The 12496-nt window shown below is 47.9% G+C and overlaps 1 protein-coding gene across 1 annotated transcript in view; it reads right to left on the reverse strand.

Annotated features, from left to right (window-relative positions):
- The window catches only part of LOC147116889 (uncharacterized), a 59775-nt gene that overhangs the window by 31837 nt on the left and 15442 nt on the right, over positions 1-12496 (reverse strand). The window contains exons 3-6 of the mRNA XM_085987186.1: positions 6264-6456; positions 4586-4814; positions 3428-3469; positions 3202-3346 (exon numbers count right to left, since the gene is read on the reverse strand). Coding sequence (XP_085843312.1) covers positions 3202-3346; positions 3428-3469; positions 4586-4814; positions 6264-6456 — 609 coding nt within the window. The remainder of the gene's footprint in view (positions 1-3201; positions 3347-3427; positions 3470-4585; positions 4815-6263; positions 6457-12496) is intronic.

The following is a 12496-nucleotide window of genomic DNA, read 5'->3' on the forward strand; positions in this document are numbered from 1 at the left end:
TGGCGGAGGAGTCCAGAACCAGGGGTCACAGTCTAAGGATAAGGGGTAGGCCATTTAGGACTGAGATGAGGAGGAATTTCTTCACCCAGAGAGTGGTGAACCTGTGGAATTCTCTACCATAGAAGGCCGTAGAGGCCAATTCATTAAATATATTCAAGAAAGTGTTGGATATATTTCTTAAGGCTAAAGGGATCAAGGGATATGGGGAGAAGGCAGGGACAGGGTACTGAATTTGGATGATCAGCCATGATCTCATTGAATGGCGGAGCAGGCTCGAGGGGCCGAATGGCCTACTCCTGCTCCTATCTTCTATGTTTCTATGTTTCTACGGTGTGTTGAGGAGGATAGTAAGAGGGTGGCCATCCGGCAGGCTAGGAAGAGGAATTCTCCAGGAAACTGCGACTCTCAAACCGGTTTTCGGTGCTGAATATCGGTGAGGGTGACGACATAAACCACTGGTTCGGCCCCAGCTGGAGTATTGTGGTGAATTCTGGGCACCGCACTTTAGGAAGGACGTCAAGGCCTTGGAGAGGGTGCAGAGGAGATTTACTGGAATGGAACCAGGAAATGAAATATTTCAGTTATGTGGAGAGACTGGAGAAACTGGGGTTTTCCTTACAGCAGAGACAGTTAAGGAGAGATTCGATAGAGGTGTTCAAAACCTTAAAGGATTTTGATAGAATAAATAAGGAGAAACTGTTTCCAGTGGCAGAAGGGTCGTTAACCAGAGGACACAGACTTAAGATAATTGACAAAAGAACCAGAGAACACATTCGGAAACATTTTTTTACGCAGAGTTGTGATCTGGAATGCGCTGCCTGAAAGGGCGGTGGAAGCAGATTCAATAATAACTTTCAAAAGGGAATGGGATAAATACTGGAAGTGGAAAAAAATTGCAGGGCTACAGGGGAAAGAGCAGAGGAGTGGGACTAATTGGAGAGCTCTTTGAAAGAGCCGGCACAGACACGATGGGCCGAAGAGCCTTCTTCTGTGATGTATCATTCTATGATTCTATGAAGTCGTGGCCCATTTGGGAACCAATGACGTAGGAAGGTAAAGGGTTGAGGTTCTGCAGTCAGAGTTTCAGCAACTAGGGAGCAAGTCAAAGATTGTAATCTCTGGATTACTCCCAGTGCCACGTGCTAGTGAGTATAAGAATAATAAGATAAGACTGGTTAACACGTGGCTGGAGAACTGGTGCAGGAGGTGGGGCTTCAGATTCTTGGGGCATTGGGACCAGCTCTGGGGCAGGAAGGACCTGTTCAAGATGGACGGGTTGCACCTCAGCAGAGCTGGGATCAATGTGCTCGTGGGGAGGTTAACTAGTGCTGTGGGGGAGGGTTTACACTAATTTGGCTGGGGAGTCGGCACCAGGATGAAACATTAGAGAGGAGAAACAAGGTGCATAGATGCCTGGGAGAGGCAAATAGCACTAGAGTAAAGAATAGTTCAGAAATAGGAGGAATCAGACAGAGGGATAATGCAAGGCAGTCTAAGATGAGTTTGGAGCGCATATGCGTAAGTGCTTGTAGTGTGCTAAATAAGGTTGGTGAGCTGCATGCACAATACGTTGTATGGGACTATGAGATAGTGGCAATAACAGAGGTCTGGCTCAAAGAAGGGATGATTGGGAACTTAATATTCCTGGCTACAAGGTAGTCAGGACAATAGGGAAGGAATAAAAGCAGGGGGATGACAGTATTGATCAAATAAACTATTATAGCACTGGAGGGGGATCTATTTGGTTAGAAATAGGGAACAATAGAGGAGCTATTATGCTACTGGGTGTATATTATAGACCACCAAATAGTGGGAACGAGATAGAGGGACAAATTTGCAGGCAAAATTACAGAATGATGTAAGAACTATATAGTGATAATGGGGGACTCCAATTATCCTAATATATGCGGGGATAGTAACAGTGTAAAGGACAAAGAGGGGGAGGAATTCCTGAAATGTGTACAGGAGAACTTTCTTTATCAGTATGTTTCCAGCCCAGTGAGGAAGGAAGCCGTGCTGGATCTAATTCTGGGGAATGGGCCAGGTGGATTGGAATCAAAAATTGGTAAGCAAAACATTAATTGAACAATGGGAGGCCTTCAAAGAGGCGATGGTTTGGGTACAGAGTAGATCCCAAGAGGGGGAAAGGAAGAGGATCCAAAACTAGAGCTGCCTGGATGACTAAAGATATAGGCTGCGCAATTTGGTACATTAGCGCCTATCATTAGTGCCTGGCGGGGGTGCTAATGGGGCGCTAATGGTTAGCGCTCGGGCGCGGCGAATGCGGCGAAGCCCGCGAACTTCAGTGCCAGTTTAGCACTGATGCTAACTCTTACCACCTGGGCCTCCAGTGCCTCGCAGATTGTGATGTCAAAAAGTGCGCAGCGCCCCGTTATTGCACCGGATGGAAAACTGACTCTCGCCCCCTGCTTTACCGCCTCGCGCCGACAACACCGGCTAGAGGAGGCGTTGTGAACTCGGCTGGCCGCTTCGGGAGCGGTAATTAAAGGGGATGCTTCTCAGCCGGCGCAACTTTATTATTTGCACCAGTCTGGTGCCTGCGCAAAGCTTTTAATGTTTCATTGGTGCGAGATGTCCAAGCCCCCCACTTTGTGAGAGTGTTTGGGGCTGTGATGGCAGTCGCCCAGGTCACCTTGCAAAACAGAACTGACGACAACTCGCTTGTGCAGCATCAATGGCCCTTCCCTTTAAGCGAGGGAAGCAGCCTCTGTGATGAAAGAGTGCCGTTCACAATGCGCTGGAAATGGTTTAGCGCTCTGCCGCTACTGCCACGCTCTCGGACTTTAGCGCCTAAGAGAAGTGGTTAGTGCTCCACTTCCCTCTTGGGGCGCTAAAACTGAATTTCGCGGGAGGCGAGAATGATTAGCGTCTGGCACTAATTGTTCAACTTTTAAAGTTTTAGCACCCCAAACGGGGCGATACCGAATTTCTCCCCGTGAGACAGAAAAAGGAGGCTTCTGACAAATGTAAGGTAACCAAGCTGAATACAGAAAGTACAGAGGATTCTATACTTTCTATGACTCTATGAATGAGCTGGTGTCTATGTCCTACATTCATAGCTGGATTTCAAGATGACAGGTGTTCTATTTCTGTGTGATAAATGGTACATTTTCTTCAGAAGACCAAATGGAATGATTTGGTTTGTATAAATTCATCGCTAAACATTTTTTCTCCTTTTACCTGGAGAGGTTGTTGTGACCGTAACAATCTTTGAAGAATCCTCCATTGTTGATGTAAAGGGCTTCTTTGTCATTGTAGGGGTTTCCCTTGCTGTTGAGGGAGTCACCCTCATTGTTGTAGGGGTTCTCCGTGTTGTTGTAGGGGTCTTTCTTGTCGTTAACCTCTCCCGTGTTGTGGTAGGGGTCTTTCTTGTTGTTGTAAGGGTCTCCTTTTTCGTTGTAAGTGCCTCCGTTGTCATTATAGGGGTCTCCCTTGTCACTATAGGGGTCTCCCTTGTTGTTGCTGTGGCCTCCCTTGTCATTATAGGGGTCTCCCTTGTTGTTGCTGTGGTCTCCCTTGTCACTATAGGGGTCTCCCTTGCTGTTGTGATCTCCCTTGTCACTATAGGGGTCTCCCTTGTTGTTGCTGTGGCCTCCCTTGTTATTATAGGGGTCTCCCTTGTTCTTGCTGTGGTCTCCCTTGTCATTATAGGGGTCTCCCTTGTTGTTGCTGTGGTCTCCCTTGTCACTATAGGGGTCTCCCTTGTTGTTGCTGTGGTCTCCCTTGTTATTATAGGGGTCTCCCTTGTTGTTGCTGTGGTCTCCCTTGTTATTATAGGGGTCTCCCTTGTTGTTGCTGTGGTCTCCCTTGTTATTATAGGGGTCTCCATTGTTGTTGCTGTGGTCTCCCTTGTCACTATAGGGGTCTCCCTTGCTGTTGTGATCTCCCTTGTCACTATAGGGGTCTCCCTTGTTGTTGCTGTGGTCTCCCTTGTCACTATAGGGGTCTCCCTTGTTGTTGTGATCTCCCTTGTCACTATAGGGGTCTCCCTTGTTGTTGCTGTGGTCTCCCTTGTCACTATAGGGGTCTCCCTTGTTGTTGTGATCTCCCTTGTCACTATAGGGGTCTCCCTTGCTGTTGTGATCTCCCTTGTCACTATAGGGGTCTCCCTTGCTGTTGTGATCTCCCTTGTTATTATAGGGGTCTCCCTTGTTGTTGCTGTGGTCTCCCTTGTTATTATAGGGGTCTCCCTTGCTGTTGTGATCTCCCTTGTCACTATAGGGGTCTCCCTTGTTGTTGCTGTGGTCTCCCTTGTTATTATAGGGGTCTCCCTTGCTGTTGTGATCTCCCTTGTCACTATAGGGGTCTCCCTTGCTGTTGTGATCTCCCTTGTCACTATAGGGGTCTCCCTTGCTGTTGTGATCTCCCTTGTCACTATAGGGGTCTCCCTTGCTGTTGTGATCTCCCTTGTCACTATAGGGGTCTCCCTTGCTGTTGTGATCTCCCTTGTTATTATAGGGGTCTCCCTTGTTGTGGCCCCCCTTGTTATTATAGGGGTCTCCCTTGTTGTGGCCCCCCTTGTCACTATAGGGGTCTCCCTTGCTGTTGTGATCTCCCTTGTCACTATAGGGGTCTCCCTTGTTGTTGCTGTGGTCTCCCTTGTTATTATAGGGGTCTCCCTTGCTGTTGTGATCTCCCTTGTCACTATAGGGGTCTCCCTTGTTGTTGCTGTGGTCTCCCTTGTCACTATAGGGGTCTCCCTTGTTGTTGCTGTGGTCTCCCTTGTCACTATAGGGGTCTCCCTTGTTGTTGCTGTGGTCTCCCTTGTCATTATAGGGGTCTCCCTTGCTGTTGTGATCTCCCTTGTCATTATAGGGGTCTCCCTTGTTGTGATCTCCCTTGTCACTATAGGGGTCTCCCTTGTTGTTGTGATCTCCCTTGTCACTATAGGGGTCTCCCTTGTTGTGAACTCCCTTGTCACTATAGGGGTCTCCCTTGTTGTTGTGATCTCCCTTGTCACTATAGGGGTCTCCCTTGTTGTTGTGATCTCCCTTGTCACTATAGGGGTCTCCCTTGTTGTGAACTCCCTTGTCACTATAGGGGTCTCCCTTGTTGTGATCTCCCTTGTCACTATAGGGGTCTCCCTTGTTGTGAACTCCCTTGTCACTATAGGGGTCTCCCTTGTTGTTGTGATCTCCCTTGTCACTATAGGGGTCTCCCTTGCTGTTGTGATCTCCCTTGTCATTATAGGGGTCTCCCTTGTTGTTGCTGTGGTCTCCCTTGTTATTATAGGGGTCTCCCTTGCTGTTGTGATCTCCCTTGTCACTATAGGGGTCTCCCTTGTTGTTGTGATCTCCCTTGTCATTATAGGGGTCTCCCTTGTTGTTGCTGTGGTCTCCCTTGTTATTATAGGGGTCTCCCTTGCTGTTGTGATCTCCCTTGTCACTATAGGGGTCTCCCTTGTTGTTGCTGTGGTCTCCCTTGTTATTATAGGGGTCTCCCTTGCTGTTGTGATCTCCCTTGTCACTATAGGGGTCTCCCTTGCTGTTGTGATCTCCCTTGTCACTATAGGGGTCTCCCTTGCTGTTGTGATCTCCCTTGTCACTATAGGGGTCTCCCTTGCTGTTGTGATCTCCCTTGTCACTATAGGGGTCTCCCTTGCTGTTGTGATCTCCCTTGTTATTATAGGGGTCTCCCTTGTTGTGGCCCCCCTTGTTATTATAGGGGTCTCCCTTGTTGTTGTGATCTCCCTTGTTATTATAGGGGTCTCCCTTGTTCTTGCTGTGGGCTCCCTTGTCATTATAGGGGTTTCCCTTGTTGTTGCTGTGGTCTCCCTTGTCATTATAGGGGTCTCCCTTGTTGTTGCTGTGGTCTCCCTTGTCATTATAGGGGTCTCCCTTGTTGTTGCTGTGGTCTCCCTTGTTGTTGTGGCCTCCCTTGTTATTATAGGGGTCTCCCTTGCTGTTGTGATCTCCCTTGTCACTATAGGGGTCTCCCTTGCTGTTGTGATCTCCCTTGTCATTATAGGGGTCTCCCTTGTTGTGATCTCCCTTGTCATTATAGGGGTCTCCCTTGTTGTGATCTCCCTTGTCATTATAGGGGTCACCCTTGTTGTTGTTGTGGTCTCCCTTGTCATTATAGGGGTCTCCCACATTGTTGTAGGGGTCTTTCTTGTCGTTAACCTCTCCCATGTTGTGGTAGGGGTCTTCCTTGTTGTTGTAAGGGTCTCCTTTTTCGTTGTAAGTGTCTCCCTTGTCATTATAGGGGTCTCCCTTGTTGTTGCCGTGGTGTCCCTTGTTGATCTTGTTGGGACTGTGATTGTTGGCAGGGTGACCGGCAATGGATGGACACATGCAACAACCATGGAGCTGAAGACTAAATTTGGTGCACAGGTGATGTGGCTTGTTTCTTCAAGCCAGCAGAAATAGTAACTGGTGATATCCTGCGGATCTTCATAGAATCCATTAAGGTTTCCATTGCAAAAGAATAAAATCCCTACAATAGAATCATATAGTGTCAGCAAAGTACAGAGAAAACGTCCTGAACAAATTCAATGGTTGGGTCTGCGTCAGGTTATCCAAAGATGCATTTCAAGGTGACATAAAATGATTAGGCAGGATGTGTAGTACACTGCCATTGCCATCATTGGTCAGTGGTCAGGAAACACTCACAAACAACCTGGTATATCATCCATGGCTCAATGGCCGGCACTCTCACCTCTGAGTCAGGACGCTGTGGGTTCAAGCCCACAACTTCAGAGACTTGAGCACAGAATCTAGGCTGACATTCCAGTGCAGTACTGCCGTCTTTCAGATCAGATGTTAAACCGAGACCCTGTCTGCCCTCTCGGGTGGATCCCACGGCCACTATTCAAAGAAGAGCAGGGGAGTTCTCCCCAGTGTCCTGGCCAATATTTATCCCTTAACAAACATCACTAAAACAGATTATCTGGTCATTTATCTCATTGTTGTTTGTGGGATCTTGCTGTGCGTAATTTGGCTGCCGCGTTTCCGACATTACAACAGTGACTGCGCTTCAAAGGAATTTAATTGGCTGTAAAGTGCTTTGGGGAGTCCTGAGGTCCTGGGTGGCGTTATTTAATTACAAGGCCTTTCTTCCCTTCTTCCTTTTGGTGGAAAGTCCCTGTAAAATTACATTTCCCTCCCACCTTGGATACATAGAACCAGGAGGAGGCCATTTAGCCCCTCGAGCCTGTTCTACCATTCACTTAGATCGTGGCTGATCTGTATCTTAACTCCAACTACCCACTTGGTCTCCACTTGAGCATCACAGCTGAGAAAAGGAGCTCAACTGATTGGATTATCCATCCCTCAGTAGCGTTGTATGTTGATGGTGCAGCAAACAGCGTGAGGGCCCAGGCCTGGACTTTCTAATTGGCCCTCCTTTGTTTCCTAATATCTCGGACCAAGCTTGTTCAGGTTTGTTCCTGACTGCCCTGCACCAGTGATGAGTACCCATGAAACAACCTTCTCTTCATCTTAAGAACATAAGAACATAAGAAGTAAGAGCAGGAATGGGCCATACAGCCCCTCGAGCCTGCTCCGCCATTCAATAAGGTCATGGCTGATCATCGAACTCAACTCCACTTTCCCGCCCGATCTCCATATCCCTTGATTCCACTAGAGTCCAAAAATCTATCGATCTCAGCCTTGAATATACTCAAAGACTCAGCATTCACAGCCCTCTGGGGCAGAGAATTCCAAAGATTCACAACCCTCTGAGTGAAGAAATTCCTCCTCATCTCAGTCTTAAATGGCCGACCCCTTATCCTGAGACTATGCCCCCTAGTTCTAGACTCTCCAGCCAGGGGAAACAACCTCTCGGCATCGACCCTGTCAATCCCCCTCAGAATCTTACATGTTTCAATGAGATCACTTCTCATTCTTCTAAACTCCAGAGAGTATAGACCCATTCTACACAATCTTCTGGTCATTTTATGAAAAAGGACTGACTGAAAATCCATGGCCATTCCAGCCTGCACCGGCAGTAACTTCCAGCCGGAAACTCGGCTGGGGACCCGGTTATATTTGCTCCCAGCCTAATGGTGAACTTTCTGGGATGGGCTAGTGGGGGTGAAGATTCCGCCCACCCCTTGAAAAGCCATCATCATAAGGAGGATGGAGCCAAGTGCAGAAACTCTGAATGTCAGAGGTCGCACGCCTCAGTCCTTCATTGGGACCTAGAACATACCAGCCAACCAAGGGCAGATACCTCAGCTGTGGCCCAATGGGTAGCACACTCGCCTCTGAGTCAGAAGGTTATGGGTTCAAGTCCCACTCCAGAGACTTGAGTACAAACCTAGGCTGACACTTCAGTGCAGTGCTGAGTGCGCTCCACGTGATGTCAAGAAACGGCTGAAGACACTGGATACTGCAAAGGCTATGGGCCCTGACAACATTCCGGCAATAGTACTGAAGACTTGTGCTCCAGAACTAGCTGTGCCCCTAGCCAAGCTGTTCCAGTACAGCTACAACACTGGCATCTACCCGGCAATGTGGAAAATTACCCAAGTATGTCCTGTCTACAAAAAGCAGGACAAATCCGACCCAGCCAATTACCGTCCCATCAGTCTACTCTCAATCATCAGCAAAGTGATGGAAGGTGTCGGCGACAGTGCTATCAAGCGGCACTTACTCAGCAATAACCTGCTATCTGATGCCTAGTTTGGGTTCCGCCAGGGCCACTCAGCGCCTGACCTCATTACAGCCTTGGTCCAAACATGGACAAAAGAGCTGAACTCAAGAGGTGAGGTGAGAGTGACTGCCCTTGACATCAAGGCAGCATTTGATCGAGTGTGGCATCAAGGAGCCCTAGCAAAACTGAAGTCAATGGGAATCAAGGGGAAAACTCTCCATTGGTTGGAATCATACCTAGCTCAAAGGAAGTTGGCTGTGGTTGTTGGAGGTCATTCATCTCAATCACATGACATCACTGCAGGAGTTCCTCAGGGCAGTGTCCTAGGCCCAACCATCTTCAGCTGTTTCATCAATGACCTCCCCTCCATCATAAGGTCAGAAGTGGGGGTGTTCGCTGATGATTGCACACTGTTCAGCACCATTCGAGACTCGTCAGATACTGACGCAGTCCGTGTCCATATGCAGCAAGACCTGGACAACATTCAGACTTGGGCTGACAAGTGGCAAGTAACATTCGCACCACACAAGTGCCAGGCAATGACCATCTCCAACAAGCGAGACTCTAACCATCTCCCCTTGACATTCAATGGCATTACCATCGTTGAATCCCCCACTATCAACATCCTGGGGGTTACCATTGATCAGAAACTGAACTGGACCAGCCACATAAATACTGTGGCTACAAGAGCAGGCCAGAGGCTGGGAATTCTGCAGCGAGTGTCTCACCTCCTGACTCCCCAAAGCCTTTCCACCATCTACAAGGCACAAGTCAGGAGTGTGATGGAATACTCTCCACTTGCCTGGATGAGTGCAGCTCCAACAACACTCAGAAGCTCGACACCATTCAGGATAAAGCAGCCCGCTTGATTGGCACTCCATCCACCACCTTCAACATTCACTCCCTCCACCACCGGCGCACTGTGGCTGCAGTGTGTACCATCTACAAGATGCACTGCAGCAACTCGCCAAATCTCCTTCAACAGCACCTTCCAAACCCGCGACCTCTACCACTTAGAAGGACAAGGGCAGCAGATGCATGGGAACATCACCACCTACAAGTTCCCCTCCAAGCCACACACCATCCTGACTTGGACCTGTATCGCCATTCCTTCACTGTCGCTGGGCCAAAATCATGGAACTCCCTTCCTAACAGCATTGTGGGTATACCTACACCATATGGACTGCAGCGGTTCAAGAAGGTGGCTCACCACCATCTTCTCAAGGGCAATTAGGGATGGGCACTAAATGCAGGCCTAGCCAGCGACGCCCACATCCCATCAATGAATAAAAAAATGGGGCTTCCCATGTTGGGGGAGGATTAAAATTTCAACTACCTCCACTGAGACGCAGATTGAAATAATCATGCAATGCGTAGATTGGTGGAGCATGGAAAATACGTCCCTTAAACTCTCACATTTGACTTAATGTCTTGGTATCTGCCTTTGAGTTTAGACGATTGTGGCTCAAGTCCCGCTCCAGACCAGCTAATCTGGGCTGACACTCCCAGTGCTGCACTGGCAGAGGGGCCGTCTTTCGGATGAGACGTTAAACCGAGGCCCAAACTGCCCTCTCAGGTGGACGTAAAAGATCCCATGGCGCTATTTGAAGAAGATATGGGGAATTCTCCACATTTTCGTGGCCAATATTTATCCCTCAATCAACATCTGTAAAACAGATTATCAGTTCATTTACTCATTGCTGTATATAGGAGCTTGCTGTGTGCAAATTGGCTACTGCGTTTACTGTATTATAACAGTGACAACACTTTATATAAAAGTACTTCATTGGCTGTAAAGCGCTATGGGATGTCCTGAGGTCGTGCAAGGCGCTACAGAAATGCAAGTCTTGCTTTCTTTATGCCAGACATTCCAAGAAAGTTGTGATGATGTGCGCCTTAAATGTGCCCCTAGTGGCACGGGGCATCTGCCAATGGTCGGCAAATGAAGAGACTTCTCTCTGGACCATCTTTGATGGTGTCAGCAGCAGACATCCAGGGCGGGCGCGTTGCAGCACTTGGAGCCACGGGGGGGGGGGGGTGGAAATTGGGTCTTTGGAGATAGTGGAAAACGAGTGATAGCGAATCCATTGGAAAGGAAAATCTGGGGTGGTGTAAGCCGGGCGGTCGATTCACTGTCACCCATTTTGCGTTATTGTTGATGATCAATTTCAACCCCAATATAGTCAGAGTTTACCTGAAGACTGTTAATAAACATTAGAAGAAATTGTTAAGTTCATGTATTGCTGTCATATAAAAATGTCCTGGTTATCCGGAATGTATGTGAACACATCATAAAGTAAATGAAAGAGAGAAAAACCGGGAAAACACTCAGCATCTGTGGAGAGAGAAACAGAGTTAACGTTTCAGGTTGATGATCGTTCATCAGGGCTTTACATTATAAAGTAGAGCTTGAGTGGGTTAGCTGGTGCAGTGGTTTAGAATACGACCCTTTCATAGAAACATAGAAGATAGGAGCAGGAGTGGGCCATTCGGCCCCTCGAGCCTGTTCGCCATTCAATGAGATCATGGCTGATCATCCAAATTCAGTACCCTGTCCCTGCTTTCTCCCCATATCCCTTGATCCCTTTAGCCTTAAGAAATATATCTAACTCCTTCTTGAATATATTTAATGAATTGGCCTCAACTGCTTTGTGTGGTAGAGAATTCCACAGGTTCACCACTCTCTGGGTGAAGAAATTCCTCCTCATCTCTGTCCTAAATGGCTTACCCCTTATCCTTAGACTGTGACCCCTGGTTCTGGACTCCTCGACCATCGGGAACATCCTTCCTGCATCTAGTCTGTCCAGTCCTGTTAGAATTTTATAAGTTTCAATGAGATCCCCTCTCATTCTTCTAAACTCCAGCGAGTATAAGCCCAATCGACCCAATCTCTCCTCATACGTCATTCCTGCCATCCCAGGTCTCAGTCTTTCAGCACAGCCACCTGGAGCATTTATCCTGAGGCCGATGAGAACAAGAGAAGGAAGGTCAGAGGAGAACTGTCCCTGGTCACCAGATCACAAGGTGAGTGAGGCCACTCGGCCCGTCTTCGCTCAGCCACCCAGAAAGACCCGAAAGTCCGACCCATTTCAGCATCCAAGGTGTCAACTGTGGTTCAGTGGTAGCAGCCTCACCTTCATGGTTTCAAGTCCCACTCCAGGGACTTGAGCACAAAATCTAGGCTGACACTCCCAGAGTGGTACTGAGGGAGTGCTACACTGTCGGAAATGCTGTCATGCGGATGAGACGTCTGCCCTCTCAGGTGGGCGTACAAGATCCCGCGGAACTATTCAAAGGAGAGCGGGGGAGTTCTCCCAGTGTCACGGCCAGTATTTATCCTTCAACCAACACCACTAAACCAGATTATCTGGTCAATTATCTCATTGCTGCTTGTGGGAGCTTGCTGTGCACAATTTGGCTGGTGTGTTTCCTACACTATAACAGTGGCTACACTTTAAAAGTACCTCATTGGCTGTAAAGCGTTTTGGGAGGCCCTGAGGTTGAGAAAGGCGCTATATAATTGCAAGTCTTTCTTACTTTATTTCTGGAAATCTATTAATCATTTTTATGTGAAGAATTTATTGACATCAGTCCTAAATTTACTTAATTTGAATCTACGTCCCCTTGTCTGTAGTGTATGTACCTTTAAGAGAGAACTACTTTTACAGCTCCTGTATACTGTACTACCGGCAGTGACCACACCTGTATATAAGCCTTGAGCATGCCTCTGTACCCCCAGTCTTGAGACTACCCTACTCCAGTAAATACCTGTTGATTGTTAAGTTACAGCATCCGTGTGGTTATTGAAAAACATCATACTCTCAGAATCACGGATCTAACAGTGGCGACGAGTGTCGATTCGAATCTACCTGCAACTCTG

The sequence above is a fragment of the Somniosus microcephalus genome, chromosome 5 (genome assembly GCF_052327205.1).
Source record: "Somniosus microcephalus isolate GS21.2 chromosome 5, FLI_Smic_1.0, whole genome shotgun sequence".
Taxonomy (NCBI): Eukaryota; Metazoa; Chordata; class Chondrichthyes; order Squaliformes; family Somniosidae; genus Somniosus; species Somniosus microcephalus.